This window comes from Pinus tabuliformis, chromosome 1_1 (genome assembly GCF_031772625.1).
Source record: "Pinus tabuliformis cultivar Carrire ecotype Pingquan chromosome 1_1, CPIR1, whole genome shotgun sequence".
Taxonomy (NCBI): domain Eukaryota; kingdom Viridiplantae; phylum Streptophyta; class Pinopsida; order Pinales; family Pinaceae; genus Pinus; species Pinus tabuliformis.
Window position 1 is genome coordinate 505,597,337 of NC_142297.1, and position 16,968 is coordinate 505,614,304.

Here is a 16,968-nt window from a genome sequence, read left to right on the forward strand (position 1 = left end):
CTTCCCTCTGCTAAACCTGTTTGAGAGATTCTTTACTGCCTCTCATGCCTTAGCTCTCACTCCATCCTTTAGCTTGAAAGATTGTTTTGTATGCAGCTATCTTGCTCCACTTTGTCTTGTGACCAATAAAACGCACCAACAGTCCCACTCTTTGACTCCATGCCCAATGGTGTGAAACCTTCACGCTATGCTTTGCCTCTCTACTTGGAAGCATCATCCTTCCCACCAAATTATAAACAAAACCCATGAGCTCAATAAATAGCCTAAAATCATCATCAACAAAGCTAAATTAGAAAGAGAGAGCCCTCTCTGACTGTAGGTAGGCTAGGACCTGCAGTCCAAAGTTGGTTTGTGGTTACCTCGGCCGTATCCTTTCAGGAGCTTAAGGACAACCTGAGTGATAACAGCGACATAAACAACACATTGAAGGCCCTTGAATCCCTTTTTTCCTGAGATTTTCAGCAGTGAAAATTTTACCCTTCAAAAGGGTCCAAGCAAAAAAAAATATTTTTGGAAGACACTCGTTCTTCCAAACTGTTGTGCGAAGTTTCCAATTTTCAAGGTTGTTGCTGGGTTGAAGGAGCTGATACTCGGCTTTCACTGTAAACTTTTCTCCGCTTGGGTCCCAAACAAAGCTGTCTTGAGATGTTTTATTAATTAGGGCGGCTCCAGTCAGCGTTATTTCAATTCAGCCCACTGATTTTTCAAATTATTTGGAAGAGGAAGGTCTTTCTCGGCAGACCAGCTAGTTTGGTCCAAGACAGAAATGTCATGAAGAGAGTTTATACGTTTTGCATCCATCCAATTTTTCAAAGGCCTATACTGCTGGAAATGACTTCGGGGCTCCGAGCCCATTATTCTATCGGTCCATAGATTTATGTCTTTTCCATTCCCTGGGATCTTTGAAATATGATTTTTGATTTGAGGAATGACCTTTTTGATGAGTCTCCACGCTTGGGTGCATGGTCTTTCCGTGATCAAATCAGAGAGGATCTTTGAATGCTATCCATTGAGGTATTTCTTTAGCAGAGCCTCGACCCACCAACGACTTTTTCTATTAACATTCACCACACAAGTTTGAAGCCCATTGCTTTATTTGTTAAACTTGGAATCCTGATGGATATGCCTGCTTTTTCAAAGGGAAGGATCACCTGTTCCCAGCGAACCAGACTGAATTTTTTTGTGTCTTGCTTCCCTCCTTGCCAGAGGAAGCCTCTTATGATTAGCTCCATTTGTTTATGGATGCTGGCGGGAGCCAAAATAATATCATACTGATAAATGGGAAGAGCTGATAGAAGATCTTTAATGAGGATGGTTTTGCCCGCTAAATTTAACCACATCAGCCCCCAACTTTGGAGTTTCCCTCTCATTTTTTCAATCTGCTTGTTCTAGGTCTCGGACTTGACCACTTCCTTTGCCAGAGGAAGACCAAGGTAGGAGAAATGGCTCCAGTTCCTTTGAACCGAGATGTCCATAATTTGAGAAATCCTTTACATTACTTGGGGCGAGACATTCCAAGTATATATTCTGCACTTCTTGTTGTTAAGCATTCCCCCTGAGATGGCCAGGAAGATTTCTAAAATTTTCTTGAATCTCCTAGCTATTAAACTTGACGCTCCTCCAATTAGGAGTGTATCATCGGCAAAGAGGGAGTGATTGATTTCTTTTATACCTCTCGCTATGCAGATGCCAGTTATCGCCCTTTTCTTCCTTTGATTTTCAAGATGTATGCTTAAAGTTTCCGTCATAATGATAAAAACAAAAGGAGAGAGGGGACAACCTTGTCTCAAACCTCTGGTACTTCGAAAGTAGCGACTGGGCCTTCCATTGATCAGGGGAGTTGTCCAAGGATTTGAAATACATTCCATTATGATGTTGATGAATTTGTTTGATATTCCAAACTTCTAAAGTACAACCATTAGAAACTGATGACTGACCCTGTCAAAGGAATTTGCCATGTCAAGTTTAATGACCATGCCTTTTTCTTTTCTTTGTATGCTACTATGTATGGCTTCCTGCACAAGGATTATGTTATTCGTTATCTGTCTTTTTGGGACAAAACCTCCTTGGTTCTCTGAGATGAGGCTCGGAAAGAGCTTTTTCAGTCTATTTGCCAGGATTTTTGTGACAATTTTATAGGAAGCGTTACAAAGAGAGATGGATCTGAAACGATCAAAAGTAAGGAGGTTTGGCTCCTTGGGGATGAGCGCCAAATGAGAAGTCTTGGTGTTTTCTCCCATATTGTTTTTTTTTAAAACGTTTTTAACCATACTGACAAAGTCTTTCTTTATTATGTCCCAATGAGTCTTGTAAAAAGCAATGGTGAAGCCGTCTGGCCCAAGAGCTTTGTCTAGATGCATACTCCGCCTGGCTTCTCTAATTTCTTCCTAAGAAACCTCCATTTCTAGCTCATTGTTTTGCTGTTCGCTGATTTTGTTGTCCAAAAGATGGAGGAATTCAGCGCTGTCCAGAGGCTGAATATCAACTAATAAGAGGGATTTGAAATGATTGTGGGCTGCTTCTTTGATTTCATCTCGCTCTTTTATTTCTTTCCCCTAAGCAAGGATTCTATCTATTTGGTTGCCTGCTCTTCTGAGCTTGAGATTGTTATGAAAGGAGGTATTTTTATCTCCCGCTTTCAGCCAGAGGCACCTCGATTTTTGTCTCAGCTCCTCCTCCTCATGCCTGTTCTGCCTGTACAATTCCATAAAAATTGCTTTTTCATGGACTTGTTCTTCCTCAGATATTTGTTGGCTTTCCTTTTCCTGGCTCCACTTTTCCAATTTTCTATGCAGCTTGAATTTTTTATTTTTCTCTATTATTGCATTCTCTCTTGCCCACTTTTTAATTGTTGCTCTTAAGTTTTTTAGTTTGGATTCCCAAACAAAATGAGGAGATCCAAAGACTTCGATCTCCCAGCTGCCCTTGATGATCTTGCTAAAGTCCTCCTTGTTGTCCCAATTTTTATTATATTTGAATGGGATTGGCCCAAAATTTTCTATTCTGTTTAGAATCAGAACCACTGGCTTATGATCTAAGGCTGTGGCATGGACGATATTGCTTTTTATGGATGTGAATCCTACTGCTATACTTTCATGAATTAAGATCCTGTCCAGTCTTTCTTTGATATTTTGTGTTCCAGCTCTTTTGTTGCTCCAAGTAAATTTCCCATTACATGGCAGGATGTCCATGAGTTTATGGGCTTCTATTATTTCTTCCAGTGCAGCTCTTGACGGGTCACTGAGATATTTTCCTCCCATCTTTTCTTCAATGTTTCTTACTATATTCAGGTCGCCTCCCAAAACCATCTTACTTCTTTGGTACTCTTTCACCTCTGTTTTGACGGAGTCCCAACAAATTGCTTTATCCTTGTAATGATTTGGAGAATAAATGCTCAGCACTGTGAATTCTTCATGTGTAGTTTTGTTTTTGAGATCAGTTTTGACCCACTAGTAATTTGATTTTTGGCTGATGAGCTCCCATTTCCTCTTGTTCCACAATTTGCCTATGCCTCCTGAGGCACCCATTGAGTCTGTCGTTATTCCTTCAAAGCTTTTGTGTTTTTTTATTAATTTTTGAAAATCTTGGTTGGACATTTTGGTCTCTTGGATCAAAAAGATATCTGGTTGTTCTTGACTAATAATATCTCGGGCTGCGTTGGATTTAAGAGAGGAGCCCAAACCCCTGCTGTTCCAAGAGACCAAAATCATTACTTACTTGCTTTTTGGTGAGCCCCACTCTTCTCTTTCAGCTTTTCCCCGTTTCCTCTTTGTTTGGCCAAAAAAGAATCCATCGGTTGTTGGGTGCCTGTAGCCATTTCTTTAGCTACTATTTCATCTCTTATTTCTTTGTTTGACTTTCTACCAACTTTTTTTGGTTGCTCGGTGGAGTTGCTTGATTCTTTGACTTTATTTCTTGTAAGGATTCGAACTATGGTGGGAGGAGGGGATGGGAAGTTCTGAATGGGGGAGTGAATGGTTGCTAAGGCTTTGTCTTGAGAAGGAGAACGAGGGGATGAAGGATCTTCTTCTTCCAAGGATTCAAAGGGGTTTGAAGATGAAGGTATTGGTTGAGACAAGATGGGGGGGGGGGGGAGAGGAGATTGCAGCCGGGATTTCAAGGGGTTGCTTTGGTTTTGGGCCTAATTGTTTGGAGTTTGTTTTCTTTTTTTTGACTTGTTCCCATGAGTCTTCATTGGCTTCTACATTCTCAGTCGTTTCAGCTTCCTTTAGTTTGCTACATCAGTAGCAAAATGACTGTATTCATGGCATACCTTGCATTTGAATGGGATTTGTTCATAGTCTAGCTGCTGAATATGCATCCATTGGTCCACTTTGATATTGATTGCTTCCGGGAGGCCCTTCCGTAAGTCGACTTCTACGCAGATCCTGGCACAGGCATACATATTGTCCTTTGGTTCGCATCTGTCAATATATTTTCCAACAGCATTTCCTATTGCTTTGACCGATTCATCTCCCCAACAGTGGAGAGGGAGGTGAGGCAAGCGGACCCAGACCGGGACTGCATTAGGGACATCCATTTCTGGATCAAAATCTGGGGACCATGTGTTCAAGTAGAGACCTCTTGAGTCCATGAAGTAAGGGCCGCTTCTGAAAATGAGGTTCCAGTCTTCTTTTGTTTCAAAGAGGAACGTATAGTATCCTCTGCCACAGAATCTTATTGTGATTTTCCCTTGAATGTTCGCACTCCAGTTATGCTCCACCCATTTCTGAACATCTTTGGGGGAAGGCCACAGACCAGTAAATTGACCAACCAAACCTCTCTCAGCTAGAGAAATAGTTGCTTTGCTTGGGAGACTAGGAGGTAAAGAAATCTCTGGGATGTCAGCCAGTTTTTTGACAAACTTGGAAGTTGTGGGTTTGTTTCGTGGGGCACCGTTTTCAGAGATAAGAGAAGTGAAGATCTCAGCTTGTTCATCAGGGTCTTGTAGGAGGGAGGAGTCACTCCCAGCCATGAGAAACAAGGGGCGGAAAAGGAGCTAGCAACAACACTGGCAGAGGGTGGACGACAGAGCCCGAATGCGGGGATACCAGGGGAACTAATAGAGGGCCCAGCAGCAGGGACTGCCAAGCGGAGGGCCTGCGGAAGGCCGCGGGAGCCAAGGCTGAGCAGGGGCGCGGGAGCTCCAGTTCAAAAAAAAAACGCAACCAATAGTAAGACCATTAGAAAATGTAGTATACATGTGAAGAAAGGCACGGGAAATTCTCCCACCTGTAGAACGCATGAATGAAATACAGTGTGAAAAGGGAAGTTAGTGGATAATTGAAAGAAACTCTGAAATTGCAATATGAAGTGCGTCAGGAAGATGAAAGAAAGTGCGAAGAAGTGTTTGAGAAATTCTTGGGGGTGTGGTATGAAATGAACAAAAGTGGATGTGGACTCAGAGAAAAAGAAAAGTGTTAGCCAGTGGTCATCGACCAGACATTAGGAAGTCTTCCACTATGAGAAAATGTCCAGAAAAATCATGACAAATACTGAAAAGAGAAATCCGCAGGAATTCATAACATGAAAGAAAGTGTGGAGAGTTTCTTAAAAACATAGTTCTTTAATATTACATATCAAATTCTGGTAAAATTTCACAATAATTTAGTTGTCAAGCCAGTTGTGAGGACAATTATTTCTAGTTGTTAATAACTAATGCATGATGACTCATCATTATTATTCAAGGAAAGTTATGTCACTTGGAATAACTAGTAGTCATCATTATTATTCAAGGAAAGTTATGTCACTTAGAATAACTAGTTGGTGATTATTAAGAGACAGGGTTTCACTCTTGTCACATGTCTCTTTGTTTTGGACCGTTAACCTATTTCTTAGTCAAAAAAACAAACTCTTCACCAAGCCAAAATAGTTTTAAAACATACCGCTCCAAACCCAAAAAAATTAATTTTCTATATTATTTATTGAAATTAATAAATAAATAACTTAAATAGTTTTCCCTTCCTAGAAAATCTCATTAAGACCATTTGTCAAAATTTGTTTTGACACGGAAGCAAACTCCTACCTTTAAATAAAATTTTATTGTACTCTTCAGTGAAATAAGCAAGTAAAATTTCAGAAATGTTATGATTAGTATAGTGTTAAAGCTAGGAACAAAGCTCACATATTAATTTGGGCCGTGCAAGATTTTGTTCACAATCAACAAACTTTTTAGTGACCAAATTATCAAAAAAATAAATATTTTCTTAATATTAATTAGGTGTAAAAATTTGGAATTTTAAATAACTACAAATTTAAAATATTTGATGACTTTGTCAATTACTCAGGAAGGTTTTTCTCATTCTCGATTGAAGGAAAAAGCAAAAACTTATTGAAGCTTTGTGAATGTCATCGTCGCATCTTTGTATCCCTCACAAAGACCAGCTAAGAAACGGTGAGAATTTGAAACGCGTATAAAAATATCAAGGCTTTGTCGGAGTCCTTTCAGTGGCATTATTGCATTTATAACTGAGTGTCTAAAATGGTGTAGTTTATGCAGGCGGAGGTCAAAAGTGTTTGGAATTTAATTAAAAAAATTTAAAATTTTTTTGTAGAGATAATAGATTTAGCATCATCAAAAAAATTTGGAACACTTGAAATTTTGAAATTTAACAATTATAATTTATATTTACAAAAATCCTTACCAAATTTTCTCAAAATATAACAAGAATTTCTACACCTTTCCAGACAAATTCTTTAAACTACTACAGAGTTTAAAGGCAGAACCATGAGAATCTTTTGCATTTCCAAAAAAAGTATTTTTAATAACAGAGTAATTAAAATATACATTTTTGGATAATACGTCAAATTTAAGGGTACATATCTTATATTTCAGTCAAACTCTGAACATTTTTTTGAATGACATGGTGGCCCGATAAAAAGATATTAAAACAACATATTTGAATAAAAAATAACGAGCAGAACCATGAGAATCTTTTGCAATTCCAAGAAAAGTATTTTTAATAATACAGTAATTAAAATATACATTTTTGGATAATACGTCAAATTTAAGGGTACATATCTTATATTTCAGTCAAACTCTGAACCTTTTTTTCAATGACATGGTGGCCCGGTTAAAAGATATTAAAAAAACATTCAAGTCATTGGTTAATTATTAATGACCGATCCAATAAACTGTTAAAAGATGACAGCCAGACCATATCCTATGTCATCGCACTATGAAATAAATGGAAAGCTCTATTTCCAACTCTATTGCATAGTAAATGCGGTTTGACATAAAGTGGATATAACAAGATATAATGTGTTGTTATTTTTTTCTCTCTCATCACTGGTATGGTATGTTATATCACGACGTGTTATATCAACCCCGTATCAAGCAACATTTACTATGCAATAGAGTTGACGTGTTATATCAACCCCATGTCAATCAGCATTTACTATGCAATAGGGTTGGAAATAGGGCTTTCTTGAAATAAAGAAGCAATAACCCACCGAACTTAAATATTTAAACCATAATAAATATGAGAAATGAGCTGCATAGAGCTAACTTTTATTAGCAAGCAGTTTAGTACTTGTCGGATCAACTGATCGGTCAAATCCCTTCCTCTTCTCACACTGAGTCTTCCCCTTTTGGCATTTCATCATCTCGTCTCCGTGCCCAGTGCAATTTATCAGTCCTAAATACAAGAAATGGCGAATAATCAGACATTGGCTTCTTCCTCGTCCTCTGCAACTCCCAACAGCATTTATATTTACGATGTTTTCCTCAATCATAGAGGGCCGGATGTTAAGAAAACCTTTGCCAGTCATCTCTACCGACGGCTTCTTTCCTCTGGATTCAGAGTGTTTCTAGACCAGCAAGAAATGCAGGAAGGGGAAAATATAACTTGTCAAATTGAAGGAGCTATTGCAACGGCCTCTGTTCATGTGGCTATTTTCTCTCCACGATATGCGGAGTCAAAATGGTGTCTAGACGAGCTCCTGTTGATGCTGAAGTCGGGGGCGACCATTATCCCTGTCTTTTACCATGTTAATCCTTCTGAACTTCGGAGGACGCAGGATGAAGGCAATTGCGGAAAGTATGCTGAAGCCCTTCGCCAGCTAGAAAAGAAAAAGAGATACGAACCTAACACTGTTCAAAAATGGAGACAGGCCCTTTCTAGCGTTGCAGATATAAGCGGTTTGGAACTGCAGGAGTGTAATGGGTAACATTTCTAACTACTTTTTCCCGATTGACCTTTAAGTTCTTTAAGCGTGTTTCTCACCAGCTTTAGTTATGTATTTGTAAATAAACAGGGACGAGGGGGAGCTCGTGGATAGGGTTTTGCACTTGGTGCAGAAAAGGGCCAGAAAACCCCTTTTGGAGGTGGCCACATATCAAACTGGGTTAGAAGGAAAGCTACAAGATTTTGAATGGACTGTGTTGTCACAACATCACAGCGAGGAAGTCAAGATTGCAGGGATAGCAGGCATTGGTGGAGTTGGCAAGACGACTCTTGCGAAACTGTTCTTTAACCGTAAGAGATCAGAGTATGATCGATCTTGCTTTTTGTTTGAAACTTTGACGTGAGAGAAGCTGCATCTAGGGGTTCTTTAACATCGTTGCAAGGTAAACTTTACGAGGACTTGACTGGACAGGCTCAGACGATGAATAGCATTGATGAAGGCATAGCGATGTTAAAATGTCAAGTCCCGAATTCTCAAGTTTTCGTAATTCTAGATGATGTGGATTCTGTTGAGCAGATGCGGGCATTAATTTCACCGCTGAAGGATAGCCTTAGTTCATGTAGCATAATTTTAGTTACATCTCGCAATAAGGCTCTTCTTAAAAGCTGTGGAATGAACTCGTCCATTTATAATCTGAAAGGTCTGAATAGAGAAGATTCTCGAGAGCTATTTTGCTTGCACGCTTTTCAGCAGTCTAACCCTGTTGTAGGATTTGAAGAAGTTGTTAGCCAGTTTTTGGATCAGTGCCAAGGATTGCCGTTATCTCTGAAAGTGATAGGGGCTTATCTTTACTCGGAAAGCCAGGACTTGGGGTATTGGAGAGCCCTGTTACAAAAAATATCCAAAGTACTTCCCAGTGATGTACAAGGCAGACTTAAAATTAGTTTTGATAGCCTTGATGAGCAAGAGAGAGAGATCTTCTTAGATATTGCTTGTTTCTTCATAGGAGAAACAGAGAGAAGGCCATCAAACTATGGGACGCATCTAACTGGGAAGGATCCATCGGTTTTCGGAACCTAGAGAACAAGTATCTCGTAGAGGTCGACCACAGAAACTGTATAAGAATGCATTCTCATCTTCGAGACTTGGGCAGAGCTTGGGCAGTGAAAGAACCTACGGTTCGTCTTTGGCGCTCAACACACAACGCCTTTTGTAATGTGTTCCCCCAATCATCGGTATGTGTTTGAACCACTACACATTCAATTTAAGCTGTTTTTCATCTTTAAGCTGTTCTTAAATTTATGGTCAATTTAAGCTGTTTTTCATCTTTTGAATTATTATTGTTTCTAACAGTTTTCACTCAACAATTTAGGTACGCGGAATTAACTTACAAACATCAGGCATTTCTTTGGAAAATCCTCTGGAGATCGGCAATCCTTTTGTTCATCTGCGCGGCTTGCAGCTGCTGAGAGTTCAAGGTGAATGGTGTGAAAGCCTATCCAATCACTTGAGATGGTCAAATCTTCTATGGCTCCGGTGGGATTTCTCTTCCTTCAATCGGATCTCGTCACATGTCTCGGAAGGTGTGTCGGAAAGTGTATCTTTGTCACATGGGTTCTCGGAAAGTGTTTCGGAAATTGCTTCTTCCTCCCGTCTCGGGAGCTCAGAAGTTCTTGTTTCCTCTGATCGGCCGTGTCGCTACTTTTCTTTGCCTTCGAGTATTCCAATAAAGAACTTGAGAGTTTTAGAAATCTTTGGCGGCGATAGCCACTTGGAAACACTGTGGGAGAGTGGCAGTGAGGTAACTCTTTTGTTGCGGTCTCGTTCTTTTCGGTAATTAAAAGTTTGTGTGTTGCGTTATGGTTCTTTTCAGTGACTAAAAGATTTAATGTGTATTTTTCTCCTTTCATAGCAAGTAGAGGTTTTTAAATTTAAAACGAACAATTCGTTGTAGGTACCTATTCAGCTGAGGGAGTTGAATATTGATGTAGCCCATTTACAGTTGCCAAGGTCTATTGGGATGTTGAACCACCTGGAAAAGATTGAACTGTGATGCACTATCGAAGCACTGCCAGAAGAATTCTTTCTTCTCCGCTCCCTGAAACATTTGAGAATGCGCGTAAGCATGAAGTTACTGCGAAATGCGATTGGGAATCTTTCAAACCTCCAACATCTTAACTTGACTGGTAGCTGCGATTTAGAAACGCTGCCAAACTCTTTTGGGAGTCTTACAAACCTTCAGTATCTTAGCTTGTATGGGTGCTCCCGTTTGGAAACGCTGCCACATTCCTTCGGGAGTTTAACTGCACTTAAACATCTCTATTTGAAGGGTTGCTCGCAGTTGATCCTCGGTGCAGAAACTCTAGGAAATATCAGAACGCTGGAAAGCTTAGACCTTTCAGATTGTCAGAAAGTAGAAATATTGCCTCCTCAGGTTACACGTCAGTGGTCCCTGGAAAAACTTTCCTTGTGGAATGCGAACCTTAAAGAATTGCCATGTGATATTGGAAACTTAAGTAACTTGGAAATTCTGAGAGTATCCTTTCAGGAATCCTCTATGGCAATGCTGCCTCCTTCACTTGGTAAGCTAAAGAGCTTAAAGCACTTGACACTATTTGGTGGGATTTGGAAATGTTTGCCGGACTCAGTTGCAGAGTTGAATCGATTGACGGATCTCAAAATCGATTGTGGAAGAATAGAGTATTTACCAGCAAGTTTAAGAGAGTTAAAGAGTCTTACAGTTTTAAAAGTAACTAAATGTCCTCTGCGTGAAGTGCCATTTGGCAAGGTGGAAAACGTTGAGGGAGAAGATGCATCAGCACAGCAGAGTGAACGCAGATTGTTGGACTCTTCTATTCACAAGGGCATGCTTCTTCGACTCAAACAGTTAGACCTGCATGGCACAAGAATAAGGGAATTATCATTTGCTGAAGGCGTTTGCCCCAACCTGCGTCAGCTGGACATCAGCGATTGTTTAGAACTGGAGGAGGTTGGAACATTGCCCACAACACTAATATTGCTGGATTTGAATGGATGTGATGTATTAAAGAAAGTAACAGGGTTTTATGGTCTAGCAAAACTTAGAGAACTGGACATGAGAAACTGTAAAACAGTGGAGGAGTTGTCAGGTGTTGAAACGTTGATATCTTTGGTGCATCTCCGCGTTTCTGGATGTTGCAGTCTTAAGAGCATAAGGAGATTTGCAGATGGAACTAATCTTCGAACACCAAGCTCTGAAGCTCCTCCCAGCGATTTGATAGAATTGGAATTGTTTAAAGATTTAAAGTTGTGGAAAGAGCAGTTGCATGAGTTGCAGGTGGAGAGCTTTTATCTGGAAAAAGAACAGGAAGTAGAAGCCCAATATTTTAAAGGGAGAAACGAACGGCAATGGGAGGTTGAAGATTTCAGGCGGGGAAACGGACAGCAGTTGCAGGGGAGAAACGAGCAGCAATCGAGAAGTTTTATGGGAGGAAACGAACCGCAGGAGCAGTCGGCGAATTTTATGGCGGGAAACGAACCGTTGGCAAATGCTGAAGATCTTGCCAGGCGGGCGAACGCACTGCGATCGGAGGCTGAAGATCATGACAGGCGGGCGAACGCACTGCGATTGGAGGCTGAAAATCATGACTGGCGGGCGAACGCACTGCGGTCAGATGCTGAGGTTCTTTACGGACAGGCGAACACACTGCAGACGGAGGCCGCTTTTAGAGGCACTGCTCATGGAGGCCAGGCTGGGGGAGCGATTGATTTTCGTTGGCCTTTCTTCAATACGCCCTCGGCTTCAAACTTCTCGCCCTGGACCGACTGGACCGACCAGGCATATCCTCTCCCCGATGAACTCCCCACTCTTCCCGCCGTGGACACCATTCTCTCCCTTGGCCGGTCTTTCCCCCCATTTCTTGCCCCCGCCCAACTCCCCACTCTCCCCCCGTCCATCTCCCCACTCTCGCCGCGCTGAGCAGACTGGTTCGGTCGAAGGATCACCAGGCATATCCTCTCCCTGATGAACTCCCCACTCTCCCCGCCGTGGACACCATTATCTCCCTTGGCCGATCTTCCCCCCATTTCTTGTCCCCGCCCAACTCCCATCTCCCCACTCTGCCCCCCCCCCATCTCCCCACTCTGCCCCCCCCCATCTCCCCACTCTCGCCGCTCTGAGCAGACTGGTTCCCCGCCCAACTCCCCACTCTCCTCCCGCCCATCTCCCCACTCTCGCCGCTCTGAGCAGACTGGTTCGTTCGAAGGATCAACATTGGACGCATCACAGTCCATGACAATTGAAAATTAGACATTGAATCCGTTATGTATTGATATCCTTCACAGTCCACAGAGATTAATATATATAGATTTATTGTTTGTTGAAAAATTGAGCTTACAATAAGTTATAAGGAATAAATAATAAACTCTTAAGCCATAATTAACTTCTTATAGACAACTTCTCTGCGGGTGCTCTGAAGGTCTTGCCATGCGAGCGAACGCAATGCCGTGGGAAGTCGAAGATCTCGACATGCGGGCGAACGCACTGTGGTCGGAAGCCGAAGTTCTTGACAGGCGGTCGGAGGCCACTTTATGGGTACCGCTGATAGGGGGTAGGCTGGGGCAGCGGTCGAATTTAACAGGTATTTACTATTTTTGTTTTTTAATGGATAGTTTTTAATTTTATCAAATTTGTGGATGATTTGAAAATTCCTATACGCTTAAAAGTGTAGATTTCACGAGGTTCAGTTCTCATCTAGTTTCAAGTTTAGATCTGAAGAGCATATTGGAACGTGGAGGTATCTTCAACCTAAATAAATAAATATGACCAAAAAAAACATAAATTCAATATATTTTCTTAGTTACGAGTGCACTGTTTGCTCACATTAAATTGCTTATAAAGGTGAATGGCTTCCAAAGAAATCTAAAATTTCTTCCGAATTTTATAATATTTTTTATTCTTAATTAAACCATTTTTATATAATTTTTCATTCATAATATATATATATATATATATATTTTAATTAAAGTCAACATTCTATTACTTTAGGAAAAGCGATATACATCGAGACTAATAAAAATTGGTGGTCTCACTCTCACTGCATTTTCATTTGGTAAAAGAGATATACATCGAGAGTAACAAAAACTGGTGGGCTCATCCAAACCACATTTGTTGACCATTGTTTGTAGCATGTGACAAAAATACAAAAACGAGACTAAGGACATTGTCCATAAACGGGAAGGCCAAAGACACCAAAAGACAAACAACACATAGAAAACACCTGAGGGCATGCTAGTCATCCGACGTGATGGACGTTGGGTTATCCAGGGTTGTTCCTAGAGGAGGCGGAGGGCGAAAGTTGCACTGGACATGCCCTTCAAAGTACGCCATCCATGTCTCCAACGTTTCCACTTTTTATGAAAGATGGTTTTGGCCATGTCAGGCCACCACCATGCGCTCTTTAACCTGGCACTGAAAGTAGTGCATCCTATCCAGGGTGGCCACTAGCTCAACATGCTCCTCCCTTTAGATCCTTTCAACCGACTTCACCCAATCTAGCAAAGTTTGAATTAGCTCACGACAATTCTCTAGACAACAGCGTTGAATTACCCACAAGTTGGGAGTTGAACATTTGCCAGACCCCCGGTTGACCTTACCACGACGCCGCACACCACCACGTCACTGAGGTTGCTGAGACCACCCTCCATGATGGGTCGCCTACTCGCTACCACCACAACCAACATGCACTCCAACACCCATCTGTCGGGAGCGGCTAACAGTCTCGCCACCCCGGCGCGTCCCAGCTACCACCAATCTCAGCTCCGCAGATTGAATTGGTTTGCCCTGCTGCCCGTGCCCAACTAAACCTGGCTTGGTAAGGAGGGAGGAACACCCACCGCGAGGGGAAGGTCGCATGTTGAAAAAACCAACAACACCACTACCTATACCCGGCTTAAGAGTGTTGGAGCCACTGACAAATTTCACAGCTCGACCCACTGTAAATTGACACGAGGGCCTCACCTAGAGCCTAGACCTCCCATCACCCAAAATACTCCACAAACAACCACACATAATGACTCGACTACTGCCACTCCACCAATTGTGCACTCCAAGTTTTCGGAAAGCACCGAGAGCTTTAGCAAATGAGATAGTATGGATGAGTTAATCTCACTCCTAGCCAAAGCTCCACAAGGGGTGTCACGCCCCCAAGCCGGCGGTAGTCTTTCAACCGCTCTTAGCGAGGTGTGGCACCACCGAACACTTTCTTTTCACCAATACTTATGTTCGTGGACTACGCCTAACCACTTACTCCTACTTAGTTTGTGTTTCGCAACCAAGTATTATTGTGTTATCCTTTATACCAATGAACACCCATACACATTCATTATCATCAGCAATTATAAATGAAGAACACAATTGCACAGTATAAAGGGAGGTGCAACTCCCTAAACAATGAGTCTGCTCGATAATATATTATACAATCTCTTACAAGTTACAAGCTTTACAAGTATACTTGGGAACACCAAGTTTCATACTTAGACAATTTTACAATCTTTAGCAAACTCGGTTTCCCAGCTCGTCGGTGCCTCCGCACGACTCACCAACCCTTAGTTTACTTCGTCGCATGATCGTGTTGTTTGCCCAACTTGGGCGCGCCTCCAAGTTGCCACACACGGGCGCCTCCACCCGAGACACACCTTTGTCCACAATCTCAACACTTCACCAAGTCACCGTGCACACTTGCACGACGGGCGGGCGCTCACCTGAGTCGCCAAGACACCCGTGTCAAGTCGTCGCACAAACTGGGTGCCACACCCGTGCGCGCCCTCACCCAACCGTCGGGCGCTCCTGCCCACACCCTTCACCCACAACCGAGTCAAACACGTCTTTACCGTGCAACCAAGCCCAAGAATGGGCGCATTACTAAACCTGCACCTCCTCCTTAGATATGCGCACTAGACCTGTGCCTCTACCTCATAGAGCGAAGATGTTGAGCGAATGAGTGATATCCAAATGACTCAACGCATCACCAACATATACCCATGGCAGGGCGAGTTGGCTCACCCAGCCGACTCGTCCACCATGCTACACACGCCATCAAATATCATGTCGGCCCCTTTGTCAATGTAGGTCGGCCTCCATATGTTTACCGCCATGCCACCATGCATATAAACACTCGCTCGCCCTCCACATATGCGGATAACACTATCACATACTCAAGAGAGATCTCGCACTTCGTCCAACCGCAACTCGTTCAACCTACCCGCGCGCATGCACGTTCCACCTGCGTGCCCAGAACTGCAGGTCGTTACATCCTCCTCCACCTGAAATCTTTGTCGTCCTCGACAACATACCATCCTGGTAGCCATCCACCAAGATCAACATCAATGTCTGTCTCATCCTTGGTCGATGATGTCAACTCTTCCACATACTGCAAACATCCTTGCAACATATGTAGAACTCCCATCTCCATCATTTGTCGTCCTCATCCTGTGAATTTTCCTCCTTGTCTGCCTGAGGCCAGCATCTCTCCATGCACTTCCAGACCCCATGTTTGAACTAGTTGGGTAGCTAATCCAACAGTCATGCTGAAGCCATGAGAGTGAACATCCTTATGCCTTCACCAGTCTCTCTCGGATTCCTGCCACATCTCGGACTCACCAAGAATCTCACCCATGCTCAGGTCCATGGAAACTCCATCCCATATGCAACATGTCATGATGCTTGATGCCAAGCCATCCCTGCACCATCTGCCATACCTGCTCAATCTATTTTAAAGACTCACTGCCATGAGCAGCTAACAATGAGCCCCATCTTCTTGTCATCTAAGAAGATGTGGAGGGGGTAGAGCCTAAAGGCTCACCCTCACTAATCATCTCAATCCATCTGTCAGGATCTTCTATCTCCATCCTCTGTAGATAAGTGACCCGATCCTCCTCCCGGACATTCGGCCTCACATATGCCTCATCATCATCATCATCATCCTCGACCACTTCTAGCCTTCTTGACAAATCCAAGATACTATCTGAAAGTGTCCTGATGACCAATGACTGCTCGGTAAGCTTTGTCTCAACCGTAGACAACCGCTTACTCATATCTTCCATCCGCTTCTCGTCCTCCATTTGCATCACTGCCAACTTACAATCAGGCCTTGTCACTCCAATGGTTGGAACACCAATGGGTACATCTTCCCTTCCATCGTAAATGTACAGCTTCCTCAAATGTGGAACAATCATAGCATCAAATTGTTTCATGAATTCCATTCCTAGTACAGCTTCGTAGTCATCTATCTGCACTATAGTGAAGTCGACCTTCCCTGTCCACTCACCAAGTGTTGTGTCCACTTTTTCAGCTACACCAAGAACATTATCAAGAGGAGAATTGACTGTCTTCATCTGTGCCTTCATCGGTACAAATTTCAGCCCAATTCTTCTCGCAGTATCTTCACCCATGAAGTTGTGAGAGGCCCCACTATCCACCATAGTGAGTATATCAGCACCTCCAACCTTCATCTGAACATACTCCAAACTGTTCCTCTCAAGATCCCTCCGAGAGACCAACTTTGTAGTAGCAACAGCACCAAGTATCTGCATCATCCCCACAGAAGCTTCTTCATTCTTCGCATTAGATTGTGCAATCGCAGCCACTTTCGGTTTAGAAAGACAATTCTTCACCGTATGTGATCTAGCACATATCCAACACTTCAAAGCTTTCTTCGTCTTCGAACTATCATCCAATTTCGAAGCTTCCTCCTTCTTCTTATCTTTCGGCTTATCGGACTTCTTTTTCCTATCATCAGAAGTTTCATCATAATGCTCCACCAACTTGTCAATAGCAGCAAAAGCTTCTTCAAGTGTTCTAAT

General features: G+C 42.4%; 3 protein-coding genes across 3 annotated transcripts; all 3 read left to right on the forward strand.

The window, feature by feature from the left end:
• Positions 1–7,650: 7,650 nt before the first annotated feature.
• On the forward strand, positions 7,651–8,530 carry LOC149213998 (toll/interleukin-1 receptor-like protein). The gene is made up of 2 exons (XM_089389244.1): positions 7,651–8,165; positions 8,257–8,530. The coding sequence occupies exons 1-2, from the start codon at positions 7,651–7,653 to the stop codon at positions 8,528–8,530; spliced, it is 789 nt and encodes a 262-aa protein (XP_089245370.1).
• Positions 8,531–8,541: 11 nt separating this feature from the next.
• LOC149213999 (uncharacterized) lies at positions 8,542–12,085 on the forward strand. Its single transcript, XM_089389246.1, has 3 exons — positions 8,542–9,362; positions 9,500–9,928; positions 10,082–12,085. The coding sequence occupies exon 3, from the start codon at positions 10,241–10,243 to the stop codon at positions 12,083–12,085; it is 1,845 nt and encodes a 614-aa protein (XP_089245372.1). The 5' UTR covers positions 8,542–9,362; positions 9,500–9,928; positions 10,082–10,240.
• Positions 8,608–9,207, forward strand: LOC149214000 (disease resistance protein Roq1-like). Its single transcript, XM_089389245.1, has one exon. The coding sequence runs from the start codon at positions 8,608–8,610 to the stop codon at positions 9,205–9,207; it is 600 nt and encodes a 199-aa protein (XP_089245371.1).
• Positions 12,086–16,968: the final 4,883 nt, after the last annotated feature.

What these genes read in the sequence shown, in the direction of transcription:
- LOC149213999 (XM_089389246.1), top strand. Translation starts at nt 10,241, where the DNA reads ATGCGCGTAAGCATGAAGTTACTGCGAAATGCGATTGGGAATCTTTCA.
- LOC149214000 (XM_089389245.1), top strand. Translation starts at nt 8,608, where the DNA reads ATGAATAGCATTGATGAAGGCATAGCGATGTTAAAATGTCAAGTCCCG.
- LOC149213998 (XM_089389244.1), top strand. Translation starts at nt 7,651, where the DNA reads ATGGCGAATAATCAGACATTGGCTTCTTCCTCGTCCTCTGCAACTCCC. An exon ending in GAACTGCAGGAGTGTAATGG is followed by an intron (nt 8,166 to 8,256) that starts GTAACATTTCTA and finishes GTAAATAAACAG; the next exon opens with GGACGAGGGGGAGCTCGTGG.